At 34.7% G+C, this 16,102-nt stretch overlaps 1 protein-coding gene and 1 long non-coding RNA gene across 2 annotated transcripts; both read left to right on the top strand.

Moving 5' to 3' along the window:
* The first annotated feature begins 10,970 nt into the window (after window positions 1–10,970).
* On the top strand, window positions 10,971–11,477 carry LOC133818639 (uncharacterized). The gene has a single exon (XM_062251639.1). It carries the CDS (start codon window positions 10,971–10,973, stop codon window positions 11,475–11,477), a length of 507 nt encoding a protein of 168 aa, XP_062107623.1.
* A 2,127-nt stretch (window positions 11,478–13,604) lies between these two features.
* Window positions 13,605–14,419, top strand: LOC133815765 (uncharacterized). The gene is made up of 2 exons (XR_009884832.1): window positions 13,605–14,121; window positions 14,275–14,419. It is a non-coding gene; the product is annotated as an uncharacterized LOC133815765 (long non-coding RNA).
* The last annotated feature ends 1,683 nt before the right edge of the window (window positions 14,420–16,102 follow it).

The following is a 16,102-nucleotide window of genomic DNA, read 5'->3' on the forward strand; positions in this document are numbered from 1 at the left end:
TGGAGGGCTCTCCGTGGACGTTTAACAGGACCCCTATCGTTTTGGAGAGGCTGAGTTTAGGTGATAATCCCAGATTGTTGCCACTAAACAAACTGGAAATCTGGGTTCAGGTTTACGACTTAAAGCCTGGATTTAAATCTGATCGGGTCCTACGGGCTTGTGGTTCATATTTGGGTGAGTTTGTTGCGTCTTGTACAAAGAATTATACTGGTATATGGAGGGAATACCTGCGAGTGAGGGTTAAGATCAATATTGAAATGCCTCTTAAACGAAGGATGAAGATCTTCTCGTCAAAAACAGAGTTTTTCTGGGCCACCTTCAAGTATGAACGCCTACCGACGTTTTGTTTTGTTTGCGGTATCTTGGGGCACTCGGAAAATTTTTGCCATAAATTATTTGATGGTGGAGATGAAAATATGGTCAGGCCCTATGGATTATTCATGCGGGCGCCAGATCGCAAAGCTAATAAACATATTGGCGCTAGGTGGTTGAGAGATAATATGGGAAGACCTTTGGAGTCACCATTGGAGCAGTCTACTCCGATGCAAGGCGGCGGACAGGAAGGTGGATCGTGGGAGGAAGATGGGGTGCGTGATTCTAGGGGTGATGGAGGAAATCGTGGAGTGATGAGGGCAAGTGATTCGGTTTTAAGAAGGAATATTGGAGATATGGTGAATCACAATGGTCAACTGGATTTGAATGGTATTAATGCGGATGTGGAGGCGGGTGTAAGCGAGAAACAGGGAGACGTTGGTGGACTTGCTGCATTGACTGAGGGCTTCCATTACGTGGACCCTAAACGCAGGCGGACAGGTGGCGAGCTGGGAGGCTTAGTTCAGGAGGAGCATTTGGTTTTGGGCCAGGGGAATTATACGGGCTTGGGCCGTGGAATTACAGTGGGTTTAAATGGTCATGAAGATGTGATTGCGGTGGGCCAGGGGAGTAACTGTTGGGTTTTATGCCCTTATAAAACCATGTCGGACATGTAGCATGATTTCATATTATCAATAAAAGTAGTAGAAATCATTTAGTTTGACAACCGTGTTGCTTGCTTGTTTTATTACATGATTATTGAAATAATACAAACATTTATAAAATCCCGAACATATGGATAGTTACAATTATAGTGACTAGGTCACAGTGGATTATAGTTGTAATTATATGTTCAAAAGAACGAGTCCTAAGATTAGATCAGTGCATTGGATTTTCACTGATTAGGCAATCTACGATATGATCTACTTACACATTCAGGGTGTGATGTCTTGTCCAAGGCATCGACCAAGTAGATAAGATCGGATGTATTTAGTTACATCAGACTAGGACCGATATTGATTATTGATTAATAAATAAGTATCGTTGTTATCAAATCTAATCAATGTCACAACGTTGACCATATATTAAGCCGATCTTAATTCTGAGTGATAATATTCTGCTAATTATATTATTTAAATCTTTTGACTTGTTCGTTACCAGCTTACCCTACGGTATAGCCTATACTTACATCTTGGAGATTTATTAGTGTAATTGAGTGGGAGTATTATTCATAGATACGAAATCTATAACTTCTGTATGAGAAGTGAAAAGATGATTTCCTTAATTGCTTTGTTCAAAAGGTTAAATGATTGAGATCTCATTTCTGTGATTAAGTTCACGGAAATATCATTTATAAGGAACTTAGTGGGAGTTAAGGATAAAATACTGATGAGGGGTAAAACGGTAATTTGCACCCAGCTCGTTAGTAAGTCATCGATAGAGGATTGACTGATTGTAATGGTTATAACAATGGATAACGTATTTATGGTTTTGAAAATACGTTCTATGAATTCAAGAGTTCAATTCCGAGTCTATAGTGGAGTCACGAGGAATTAATAAGGTAGTGAAATTATTCGTAAATAAATTCACGGTAACTTGTTGGAGCTTGATTTCATGGATCCATGGTCCCCGCATCACCTTTGAGTAAATCATCTAGAATGTCTCAATTAATTGATTTAATTATCAATTAGGATTTTTAAAGTTGACTAGGTCAATTTTGGAAAATTTACAGAGATATGAGATTTAGAGAATAAAAGAGAATATTTGGGTAAATTTATTAATATTGATAAATTGGTATCAATATAAATAAATAATATTAAATCAAGTTTCAAATTATAATTAGTTAATTTGAATAAGGATTTAATTAATTAATTAAAAAATAAATAAATAAAAGGTTTTGAATTTATGCCCAGTTGGGATTTAAATTCAAAATAAAGAGATTGGGCCCAAGTTCATTTATGGCAGCCCAAGGCTTTTAGTTTTGTTTATTATTTTTAATTAATTTAAATTTAAATAAATCCCATTAAGTTGCCTATATAAGGAATATGATATCTAGGGTTTTTAGAAGCAAGTCAGTCTCAGTTGATTTGGGTAAGTGAAAACCTAGACACTCTAATCCTTTCTTAGCTACAATCTCTTCTTCTTTTCTAGATCTCTATCTCATGTGTTGAGAGCCAGCCTGCACTAGTTCTAGGTTGATCAAAGGCTTGGTGAGGAAGACTGTGTTGCTGATCTTGTTCAATCTCTTGATAATACTTTGCTACAGAATGGAATCAAGGGTTAGAGAGATTGAAGGATGGAGTTGTTCCAGTTCCGCTGCGTAATGTAAGTTTTTACTTTACTTTGTATTTGTATCAATTTCATAGGAGCATGTTCTAGGAATTTGCATGTTTGTGTTGATAATATGTAAATTGCATGAAAATAAATAAAGATCCTGCAATTAGTTTTTCCTACAGTAACGTGGGCTCCAAGATGGATCAGCCCGATAAAATGCATATGGAAGTCCAAAATTTGGACAATGCGGAGGATCGGGATTATGAGGCAAGTCCACAACATGGGCAGAACGAAGAAGGGCAACTTATGGTTGTGAGAGGTTCAAAAAATGGATTTGGGGCGGTTTCCACCAGCTGGACCCGCCATGCATTATGAGTATGATGTGTTGGAATTGCCGTGGGCTTGGGAACCCACAGGTGGTTCAATTCCTTAAAGACTTGGTGTGTCGAAAGCGGCCCAACGTAGTTTTCTTGTGTGAAACGTTATGTAAGAAGGACAAAGTAGAGGCAGTTAAAGTGATGCTTGGCTTTGAGGGGTGTTTTGTGGTAGAATGCATGGGGCATAGTGGAGGTCTGGCGATGATGTGGAAGGAGGAAGAGGAGGCGTCGGTGGTGAGCTATAGTCAAAACCATGTGGATTTGGAGATCAAACTTAAGGGTCATCCGCCTTTTCGTTTAACGGGCTTTTATGGGGAGCCTAAGCGTAGCCAGCGTAGAGATACATGGGGTCAGTTGAGATGTTTAGCGAGTTCGTCATCGCTTCCATGGTGCTTGTTCGGTGACTTGAATAATGTTATGTCTAATAGAGATAAGCGAGGGGGTAGGCCTTACCCTTCATGGCTTATTGATGGTTTCCGAGAGGTGTTGGAGGATTGTAGATTGGTGGATATGGAGTTGGTAGGGCATCAATTCACGTGGGAGAGAGGGCGAGGGTAAGACCATTGGGTTGAAGTACGTTTGGATAGAGCTCTTGTATCGATGGAGTGGAGGTCGTTATTCAGTAAGGCTAGGCTCTTTAATTTGGGGGCATCTGCTTCTGATCATTCCCCGCTGTGGTTGAATTTGGATCATATTAAACAACATTCGCGCACTTATCGGTTCAGGTTTGAGAATGCCTGGGCTAAGGATCCTCTGTGTCGTCAGATTGTTCAAGAGAAGTGGGGACTTCCTTTTTCTGATACTATGGTGCAGAAGATTAAGTATTGTAGTACCTCCCTAGAAGAATGGGGTCGGAATATTACAGGAAGGTTTAAGGATCGCATAGCTCGCTATAATAACGTGCTAAGGATTACTCAATGCCGACGGGATGAGATCTCAGTTCAGAAGTATAAGGAGGCTCAGGATTTATTGTTTGAAGTTCTTTCTCAATAGGAGATTTATTGGCGCCAAAGGTCTAAGCAGCTGTGGCTTCAGGCTGGGGACCTCAATACGAAATATTTCCATGCCTCGGCAAACAAGAGACGAAGAAGAAATCAGATTGGGGCGCTTAAGGATGATACTGGCATGCTGAGAGATTGGGATAATGGGCTTGATTTAGTCATGGTAGCATATTTCAGACAACTTTTTTCATCGTCTAGTACAGAGTGGCAAGAGGTAACGAAATGTGTTTCATGTACGATCTCGGAGGAGGTTAACAGGGATCTTGTGGCTCCTATTGAGGGTGGGGAGGTGAAGAAGGCCCTATTTCAGATGCATCCAGACAAGTCGCCGGGACCAGATGGTCTTTCTCCTGGATTCTATCCGAAGTTTTGGGATATTGTTGGGGAGGATATGGTTCGCTTGGTCCAGGACTTCTTCAGGGATGGGACTTTTCCTGAGCATCTTTCAGAGACTCACATAGTGTTGATCCCAAAGAAAGCGACTCCGGAGGTTATGGGTGACTTAAGACCAATTGCTCTGTGTAATGTGGCGTATAAGGTGATTTCTAAGGTAATGGAAAATAGATTGAAGGGGGTTCTTCATTCTGTTATCTCAGAAACCCAGAGCGCTTTTGTCCCTGGGCGGTTGATTACTGATAATATTATGGTGGCTTTTGAGGTGATGCACTTTTTAAAGAGGAAAACTTCTGGGAAGGATGGTTTTATGGCTTTGAAACTCGATATGAGCAAGGCCTATGATCGAATTGAATGGAGCTTCCTAGAGGCTATGATGAAAAAAATGAGGTTTGGAGATCATTGGGTGGAATTAATTATGAAGTGCGTAAGCTCGGTTTCATATAGGATAGCTATTGACGGAAGAGAATTGGAGGCTATTGCTCCCACTCGTGGTTTGAGACAAGGGGATCCCCTATCTGTTTATCCTTTGTGCAGAAGGTTTTTCTGGTTTGATTTCTAGATTTGTTAACGAAGGTCGGCTCACGGGGTGTAAGGTGGCAAGAGAGGCTCCTGTGATATCTCACATGCTCTTTGCTGATGATAGTTACCTGTTCTGTAAAGCCTCAGTGGATGAGGCGGTTCAAGTTCGTGATCTTCTTAATTGTTATCAGATGGCTTCAGGTCAACAGATCAACCTGGCGAAATCATCAGTTTTTTTCAGTGCTAATACTAGAGAAGATATTCGATGCTCAATCTGTAGCTCTCTTAATATTCCTGAAGCGGGACCCTCCAGCTTGTATTTGGGGTTACCAAATATATTGGGCAGAAACAAATCTGTTTTGTTGGGATATCTCAGAGATAAAATGAGGAACAAGATTGAGCAATGGGAAGGTCGTCTGTTATCCAAAGCAGGGAAGGAAGTGCTAATAAAATCTGTGGCTCAATCACTCCCTTCTTATGCAATGAGTGTTTTTTTGCCTCCTAAGAACTTGTGTGCAGACATGGAGAGACTGATGTGTAGATATTGGTGGCGTGGCTCATCTAGAAATGGGAAATCCATTCATTGGAAGAGATGGGAGTCCTTAACTGTTCATAAGATTAAGGGGGGCATGGGCTTTCGGGACCTTGGTGATTTCAATAGAGCTCTCCTTTGTAAACAAAGTTGGAGACTCCTTTGTAATCCGGAATCTTTGGTGGGATGCGTCTATAAGGCAAGATATTATAAAAATTCTTCGTTCTTGGGTGCCGAAATTGGGTCAAACCCAAGCTATATTTGGAGGAGTCTTTTGGAAGTGAAACCCCTAATTATTCAAGGGGCTAAATGGCGTGTGGGCAATGGAGAGTCTATCAAGGTAATTTCAGATCCATGGCTCTTAGATGAATCCAACCCTTGTGTTACAACTTTCCACCCTTCATTGGCAGATGCCAAAGTTTCGGCCTTGATGCATGTGGAAAGAGGCGGCTGGGATGTTGATTTAGTCCATGATATATTTAATGAGAGGGATGCTAGTTGTATACTGAATATTCCTCTTAGCCCAAATCGTGATAGAGATTGCTGGTATTGGAGCTTTGAAACCTCTGGGTTTTTTTCAGTCAAGAGTTGCTACAAGATGCAACAAGTTTTGAAGAACGGCGAAGCATCTGTAGTGGAAAAAGCTTTATGGAATGGAGTTTGGAAAGTCAAAGTTCCTCCTAAAGTGAAGGACTTAGTGTGGAGGGCTGCATCTGGATGTCTACCCACTAAATTAAAGCTCCATTTGCGCCATGTTCAGGTAGATATTGTTTGCCCAGTGTGTGAGGAAGCAAGTGAGTCTATTGCTCACTGCCTGGTGAACTGTAGTCAGATCTGGCCGTGTTGGGAGAGGTTTGATGTTCGTCTTCGTCCTCCTGGCGAAGCTTCTTTCGCTGAGTGGTTGAGGCTAGGGCTGGCAATTTTCGATACGACACGATGACACGACTCGAAAACGACACGAAATAAATGGGTTTGGGTGACACATTTAATTTTCGTGTCATAATCGTGTCAACACGTTTAACACGTTTATTAAACGTGTCATTTTCGGGTCAACCCGCTTAACCCGAAAATGACACGTTTATGACACGTTAAGATAATATAAACACTTTAATTTATTTTTATATTATGGGGCGGCAGCAAGCAACTTAATAGAAAACATGAAAATAAAGCCTTAGTTTATCTTTTTATTTAAGGAGCCCAACCCAATCTGAATTGAAGCCCATGACTTAAAGTTAAATAGGGTTACATAATATTTCCCTAACCCTCTAAAACTCACTTTCAGTTTCAGATCACACTCACACAGACACAGCCGCCCCTCTTGAACGAACACAGCCGCCCCTCTCGATCAACACAGCCTCACCTCCTCGCCTCCCCCTTGCGATCGACACAGCCTCGCCTCCCATCTCGACACAGCCTCCCCATTTTCACTCTCCCTTCGATTCTCACTCTCCCTTCCATTCTTGTTCTGTAAATAGCAGAGGAGTAGGATGGGCTTCGGAGTTTAGACACGAGAGGCTCACTCTCCTCTTCTGCGCTAGCTTCTCTCTCCACCACTCTCTCTCTTTCTTTGGTCGTCCTCTCGTCATTCTGCCACCCACAGCCACAACAAAACGGTATTTTTATTTATATATGGTTAGATTTGTTTCTAGTTATAAATTATAATGTAGACAATAAACTTAGGGAATGAATTAGATTTGTTTCAGTTTTAATATCCTTGTTTTTAGGTGGGCATTTCTACACTCAAGCGAAAGACAGTGATTCTCTATTTGTGGATTCTAATATTGATTTTGTTCTGAATATGAGCTCTGCCTTACTTGTAATTTTTATATGGTTAGCTATTTATTTTCTAGATTTCCCAGCCAAACTTGATTTCTTTATTCTGATATTGTATTTTGCTTTCTTGGATGAAAATAGACTAGGTTTTATTTATTTTTTAATTTTTGTGTTCAAGTCTTCTAGTGAGTTTACATACTAAATTTGCATCAAATCCACTAGTTCATTGTGAATACAAATTTTGCTAATTCTAATTCATACATAAATGTTATGTTAGTGTACAGATTGTCTACTAGCTTTATTATATTCTGTAAATATTAATGCTATATATTATGTTCATTTTTATTTATGTTGATTGGTATTTACTGGTTATATGCTCCCAATGTTATGTGAATTATGAACCACTTTCAATGTCTTGGTTTGAGTATATAAGTTTTGGTCTGTGTATGTGTAACTATTAGACAAGAAAAATGGGACGGGACTGCATTTTTAACATATTTGATGGGGAATTTTTCTAAAGATTTGGTGCTTCACTGAGATTTGATTTGTGAATTTATCTTGCAGATATTGGAGCAGGGAGTTTGTATTTTCAAGGCATTGATTCAAGGTAATTTTACTCTATTATTTTTTTTTTCAAGTAATGCTTTTTTTTCTTCAGATTTTCTTTTGTAGTTTCTTTCTCATTAATTGTTTCTCTGTGATACTAATTGTTATTAATTTCTATCTTCAATATTTATGCTAGATGGAAGATCAACCACAGGGTGTTAAAGAGAGTTTGGTGCAGTCACATAACACTAATATGACTACTGAAAACACAGAAGAGTCAACTCAAAATGAGGTAGATTCTAAAACTGCAAAAGGAAAACGTAGAAGAAAATTGACTTCAAATGTTTGGTCTTGTTTTAATATGCTTCCTGTGGATCAAGATAATCAAACACAAAGAGCTGAATGCAAGCATTGCGGTAAAATATATAATGCTGACCCCAAGTATGGGACAGGAAACTTAAGTCGTCACATGAAAAGTTGTGAAAGAAGAGACACTCGTGATATTGGGCAGCTAGTGGTTTCTCAAGACAAAGGAATTGTGGCCTTGGGCTCAAAAAGGTTTGATCCGAATCACTTTCGTGAATTGATGACTCGTGCAATAATTTTACATGATTTGCCTTTTTCATTTGTTGAATATGAAGGTGTGAGAGCTACATATGAATATTTGTATCCTGGAATCACTTTAGTAACTAGGAATACTGCAAAGGCTGATGTTGTTAAGATGTATGCATTAGAAAAGGCAAGGATTAAATCAATGTTGAATAATAATTCTAGTAGAATTTGTTTGACATCTGATTTGTGGACTTCTATAGTGACTGATGGTTACATAACCATTACTGCTCATTTCATTGATAAAGATTGGGTGCTACAAAAAAGAATTCTAAATTTTTGTTTCATTCCTCCACCACATTCTGGTGTTGCAATATGTTCAACAATGTTTGAGTTACTATGTGAATGGGGAATTGAAAAGAAATTGTTTGCTCTTACTTTGGATAATGCTTCTTCCAATAATGTGACTGTTGATTTATTGCAAAAAGATTTGACAGCTAAAAATGCACTTCCTTGCAATGGTAAATTTTTTCATATTCGTTGTTGTGCCCATATTCTTAATTTGGTAGTGCAAGAGGGGTTGAAAGATATAGATGGTGTGGTTCTAAAAATTCGTGAAAGTGCAAAATATGTTAGAGGTTCACAAGTTAGAAAGAAGAAGTTTCTAGAATGTGTCAATCTTGTAGGTCTTGACTCTAAGAGGGGTTTAAAGCAAGATGTGCCAACTAGATGGAATTCAACTTTCCTTATGCTTGATAGTGCTATATATTATCGTCGGGCATTTTGCCATTTGGAATTAATTGACAGAAGCTACAAGTCTTGTCCTTTACCATACGAATGGGAAAAAGCTGAGAAGATTAATGATTTCTTAGAACAATTTTACAATGTCACTTGTAGTTTCTCTGGAACTGAGTATCCCACATCTAATTTGTATTTTCCATCAGTGTATTCTTGTTATTTCTCACTGAAAACAGCAAAGGAGAGTGATGATTCATATCTATTAAGTATGGGTAGTTTAATGATTGAGAAATTTGAGAAGTACTGGAAAGATTTCAGTATAATATTGGCCATTGCAGTGGTTCTTGATCCTCGTTACAAGTTGAATTTTGTGGATTATGCATATACCAAAGTTTATGGTGTAAAGGGATCACCACAATTTCTTGAGGTAAAGGAGCATTTACACAAATTATTTTCTGAGTACTCTACAGAGAAGCCTTCTATGTCATTATCTTCTAAAAGTGATGCTCCAAACACTTCTAGGAACTCAGTACTTAAAAAAAATAAGACTCTCATGAAGGTAAACTTAACTTGTTTAATCTTTTGAATTTTTATTCTGTTATATTACTTTCATATTGGTTTGAGTTTGATTTTTAAATGATTGCAGGACTTTTATTCTTTTGAAAATCAAGAACAAGCAGCTACACAAAAATCTGAATTGGAGTTTTATTTAGATGAACCAAGATTAAGTATCAATGTAGATTGTGATATTCTTGACTATTGGAAAGGAAATCAGTTTCGATATCCTGAGCTTGCTGCTATGGCTCGTGATGTTTTGAGCATTCCTATATCTACTGTTGCCTCAGAAGCTGCATTTAGTGTGGGTGGTCGGGTACTTGATCAATATAGGAGTTCACTTAAGCCAGACATAGTTGAGTCATTGATTTGCACAAGAGATTGGCTATTTGGAGATATGGGTAATTTAATTGATTTTTTATCATCTATTTTATTATATATATATATATCACATGTTAATTTTTGTTTTATAAATGTATATAGAGAACACAAAATCTATTCGTGTGGCTGTGGATACAATTATTGATGATGTGCTCAACTTGGATATCAATGACCATACATATTCAACATCTTCTCAAAATCAAAGTTCCCATGACAGTGTTCAACAAGACAGTAATGTAGTAATGGAAGGTATTTTGAATATTTTATTTGCTATTATATTTATAATTTTTTATGTGCACCATTCTCAGTATGTAAATCTTGATTTTTCTTTAATACTCTCTGCAGGTTGAACTTCAAAGTTTGAAAGTGAAGCTGCCTAACAATGGAGATTGATGAGTTGAATTCATCATTTATATTATGTTTGAGACCAAGATTGTAATTTTGAATTTATCACCTTTATATTATGTTTGAGTAGATTAAACTTGTGAATTTATGTATGGTGTTTGTAATTGTTGGATTATTGTGTGTTTGAGTGACAGGTTTTATAATTTTCATTATTATGTTAATCGTGTCAATTTCGTGTCGTGTCATTAAACGTGTATTAATCGTGTCAGTTTTAGATTTGTGTCAGATGACAAATTTATTAAACGTGTTATCGTGTCGACACGTGTGACCCGCTAAGATAATCGTGTCGTGTACGGGTTTGGATTTCTGACACGAATAATAAACGTGTCGTGTACGAGTTTACTCTAATCGTGTCGTGTCATAATCGTGTCGACACGATTATGACACGATAACACGAATTGCCACCCCTAGTTGAGGCTCAGTTTTAAGGGTCGGGATGCAGAGCAACGTGCCAAAATTCTTATGCTCTGCTGGGCAATCTGGCGTAGGAGGAATGAGTGGGTCTGGCGGAGGCGAAAGATATCTACGTTCGGGGTGCTCTCTTTGGCAAATTCGACGCTCCAAACCTGGTTGCTTTCTCAAGATGGTAAGGTTGCCCCTTTGCTGACTTATATGACGCCTGCAGATGGACAAGCATCGTGGACAAAGCCACCCCAAGGTCAGCTTAAAGTAAATGTCGATGCTGCCTTGTTTCGTGAAACAAATTCATTCAGCTTTGTGGGTGTGGCCCGAGATCATTTGGGTGCATTTGTGGAGGTTTTTTCGGTTTGCAGGTTGGGCTTAGTCTCCCCTGAGCTTGCAGAAGTGATGGGAATCCGGGAAGCATTGAGCTGGATCAAAAGGAAAAATTGGAGAAATATTGTTGTTGAAACCGATAGCTTACTAGTAGTTCAAGCTCTAAGGAGTAACTTGGAGTTGGATTCCTACTTTGGGTGTTTAATTCAAGAGTGTAAAATCCTGTTGAGGGATTCCATTTCTGTTTCAGTTGTCTTTGTTAAACGTACTGCCAATGGGACCGCTCATGCTCTTGCAAGAGAGTCTACCATGGTGGCTGTTCGTAGCTTATTTAAGGAGGATTTGTCCTCTAGTTTCTGGACTGTATTGCTGAGAGATATTTGATAATAAAATTTCCTTTTCATCCAAAAAAAAAAAAAAAAACAAACACAAATTTTCTTTCCATTATGTACGTTTTTTTACATAACAAATTTACAATTTTTAATAGATAAAGAATTTATATTACAAATTAAGTACAATTGGCATTAGAAGGTATATTTTAAAGCGATGACGTGTAATGATTTAGAAAGCTGACTTAGCGACACGTGTCAAATAAAGGCAATTTATATATGTGGAGCTGGACTTTTTGTTGTGCGACACGTGTCAAAGAAAAACCTATATAGTTCTTAGGAAAATTAAGTTGACACAGTGTTATTCTTGAGTATTCGAGTTAAAAAGATCTATGAGTATGACTCAGGATTCAAGAGTCAATTCTTCTTTCTTATGGTCAAATCATATAAAAGTTTTAGTGTTATTTTTTCTTGAGTTCATTATTATTAGCTTACAAAATTATTATCTCTGCCCAAAACGCAGGTAAATAATTATTTATATCTGATTCTTCTGTTGAAAATTATATACTTATACCACGTGTACTTCAAATTAAATCAAGAAAAAGAAAACAATTAGCTAGGTAAATACTTTTCAATTTCATAAATGACTTATTAAATTCCAAAGTGTTCAATATTGTTTGCAGATATTGGAATTAATTTTCTTTATTAAATATATATTGATTGTTTAGTATGTCAATTCTGTCCATTGAATAAAAAATAAACAATTAGTATATATATATGTAATACATTATTTTAAATTGTTTAAATAAAAAATAATTAAGAAGTGTGATGTAGTGTGTTATTTTTATATTATTTAATTGGAGGCGGCAAATTTGTACAATTAATAAATAATGTTAAGTAATATTTAATTATTAGCTTAATTAGCTTACACATATACATATACATATATACTATATAGAAGACAACGTGCAATATACACGTTTGTTTAGTTTTATTTATAGAATTTATTAATTATTTTTATTAAATTTATATTAATGTCATATAAATTTTAAATAAATATCTTATTTTAATCAAATAATTTATTTATTTTTATTTAAGTTTATGTTTATTCTAGTTTTTAAATATAACAGTGACAACAAAAGATTATATATTATATATTTAATGTAATATTAAATATTATACCACTACGAAAAATCTTAGTTTTAGTCACAACAAATTTTGTGACTAAAATCAAAAAATTTGTGACTAAGGAAAAATCATTATACCTATGTCATCACTAAAAAGTCCGTGGCTAAAAGTATTAGTCACAAAGATCACAATTTGTTGTCACTAAATGTGTTTTTAGTCACAACAAACTTTATCACTAAAAATAATAGGTTGTGACTAAAACTACATTAGTGACAACTTGTGATTAAGTAGGACTTTTTAGTCACAAGTAATTTTTTGTTGTTACTAAAAGTGGCATTTAATCACACAAAATATATGTTTTGACTAAAAAATTGTCACTAAAGGTTACCTTTATTTGTAGTGTACGTGAATTTTAAATTTAAGTTTTTTACTAGTTCTTTTAAAAAAACAATTTGTTGTTAATTGATATAATAGATTATATTATATGTTTAATATGGTATTATTCTAATAAGTGAGTTTAAGTTTAATTAAATTTTATTTAAGTTATAAAACGTATGATTTTATTATTTTTAAATAATTATCATTGTAAAATATCTCAAAAATATCATATTTTAATTTCTTTAATTATTTATTATTTTTAAATAATTAGCGTTATTGTAAAATATCTCAAAAATATTATATTTTATTTTATTTAAGTTTAAGTGTTTACAAACTACCGTTAAATATAAAATTATTATGTTAAATACAAAAATATTCCGTTAAAATTAACATTAAAAAATAAAAAATCATTAAAACAAAAAATTTCCGTTATTTACACACTTGTTATATAATATAGGAGAGATATATATTATATATTATATAAATATATATGTATTAGTTTCGTTTCGTACAAGTATTACCTTTGGACCACAATAATATATGGTTATAAGTAGTCCAAACAAAGCACTACTTGTATATAAACTCTTTCATTCATGGTGTGCATTAACATAACATAAATATTATATATTTCTTATTAAATAATAAATAAACAAAATTAATAATACATTTATACAAATTTATTAATAAGAAGACCAAGTGAAAGTGGCTTCCCATTACATCCCACGATCGATCGTCATAATATGTACACATATTTATGTATTGAAAGCTATGCAACAAATATTATAAGTGTATATATATATATATATATATATATATAAAAGAAGTCGCAATATTTAAGCTAAGGGCTTCTGAAACTGAAACTGAAAATGATCAAAAAGAAGAAAATGGAGAATAATAATATTGTTGTTGTGTTTCATGGTTTGCCCTTATTATTATTATTATTATGCATAATGATGATGATGATGAGTTTCACTACTACTACGACAGCCACCAATTGTATCTATAGTAGTAACCACCTAGCTCCACCACCACCACCGCCACCACCACCGTCTTCGCCGCCGCCATCGCCGGGAATAATATCACGACGCCTATTGAGGAGGACTGTTTATGAAGCACCACCACCGGACTTATATCAGTCGTCGCTTTACTACTACAAGTCTCCTCCACCTCCCAAACCCAATCATTACTAATATGTATATTTATTCTCTTTTAATTTCTTCTTTTTTTTTATCATTAATTCAAATATGTATCTATAATTTTCTTCTTATTATTATTGTTATTCCTTGATGATCATAAATTTTGGTCAGTACAGGTTTTTATTTGGTACTTATTACTATTAGTTACAGAAATATGATGCTGATGATCGAAGGACATGCATGCAAAATCAGTTCAAAGATCGAATTCATAATAAAGAGAGACCCAATTCATATTGATCAGTTGAAACTCAATTATCATCGAGCGCTTCTTAATTGATTACTACTTTCCATATTATTTATTAGCATATATTGGCTTTTTATAATTAATTGTTGACGTATGTATATGTATATTATATTTATATAAATATATGTTGGAAATAATTGCAAAACTCTAATTGTTTTATTGGGTAGCACTTCGATGCAGCCATTTTTTTTGTTCCACCAGTGTAGTTAATGAGTTTTTTCGGCATTCTACAACGTACATTATAATTATTTAAGATATTTTATAAATTTTTAAGAATTTTTGAATATTTTATAATTAATGCCGAAAATAAAGTTCAAATAACTTGTTTATTTTTTTATATGCATATGTAAAATTCAATCGTTTGAAATTTATTTTAGATACCGAAATAATCTATTGGCTGTACCATTATCCTACCCTTGGTTTTTTATTATATTAGTACGTATCTCTATTAATATCACTCATCTCCAGGGCCGGCCCTGGGCATAGGCGATCTAGGCCCGTGTCTAGGGCCCACCCCTACCCAGGGTCCAAAAATTGAAATGTATTTATATTACTAAATATTAATTTAATTTTATTTAAAATTACTTAAAAAAATTACAAATACAAAAGGACCCATTTTTTTCAAATTTATTAAAACCGTCTTAGGCCCATTTTTTTTTTCGGGCCGGCCTGCTCTTCTCTCGATCGAAGTTCTTGAATAATCATGATTAAGTAGCTTCCTTTTCTTCAATGCCATTAATAATTTAAAGTTTGTCGTGTTGAATTCTCTTGTCATCATTCTCATAAACTATTTATATATATATATATAATTATGTTATATATACTTCATTTTAACGAAAATAAAAATATACGTATAGTAGTAGTATTATTCTCTATACAAAGTAACTTTAATTGACTTTCATGTAGAAAACTATACTTAAGTTGGACTGACCTAATAATTTAGTGGTAATAATCAAACTTGATTATATATATATATGGCTCTAACCCTTGCCATGTATATATATATATATATGTCCTTATCATATTATCATTAATTAATATGATGACTATATATTTGATTTAATTATATCTTTATTACTTTATCATTGCACTGTATATATATATATATATATCAATTGCTCCTCTCTTCGATCTTCTTGGCTAATTAGTAGTCATTCTTATCTTTTCATTCTAATTAATACTTTATAACTTGAACTTATTTGTCTATTGATTAGTTCAATTTTGACTTATAACTATTAGTTGAAGCAATTTATATACATATAGTCGCCACAATATTAATTAGTGTGGTATATCTTGTCCATTACAATTAAATTATTACTCGTAATTATATAAACTCTTCTTTCTTTCTTTTCGTAATTATATAAAACACTTCTTAGACATAATAATGATCTTTCTCCTTGTTCTCTCAAGTATAAATTTTGCATCAATTTAATTTCTTGATAATCCTCAAGGCCACATCTTGAATTTGAATGCTTGGGTATAATTTTTTTTTAAAATAATACTTTAATTTGCTCCCTAGAGTCTCACTTTTTAAAAAAAATTCGGAAGTTGTTAGAGAGATTACTAATTCTTTGAAAGGTCAATTTAATTTGGCACAACTTTCCAAAATTACTTTTTTAATTATTATTATTATTGTTCTTGTGATAATTGTTTGACTTTAATAATCAAAAGTAGTTATTATTGTGATAAGCTAATTTTAGATAAATTAGTTAGAAATGCTTATTGGAAAAGTGC

This window comes from Humulus lupulus, chromosome 2, assembly GCF_963169125.1.
Source record: "Humulus lupulus chromosome 2, drHumLupu1.1, whole genome shotgun sequence".
Lineage (NCBI taxonomy): Eukaryota > Viridiplantae > Streptophyta > Magnoliopsida > Rosales > Cannabaceae > Humulus > Humulus lupulus.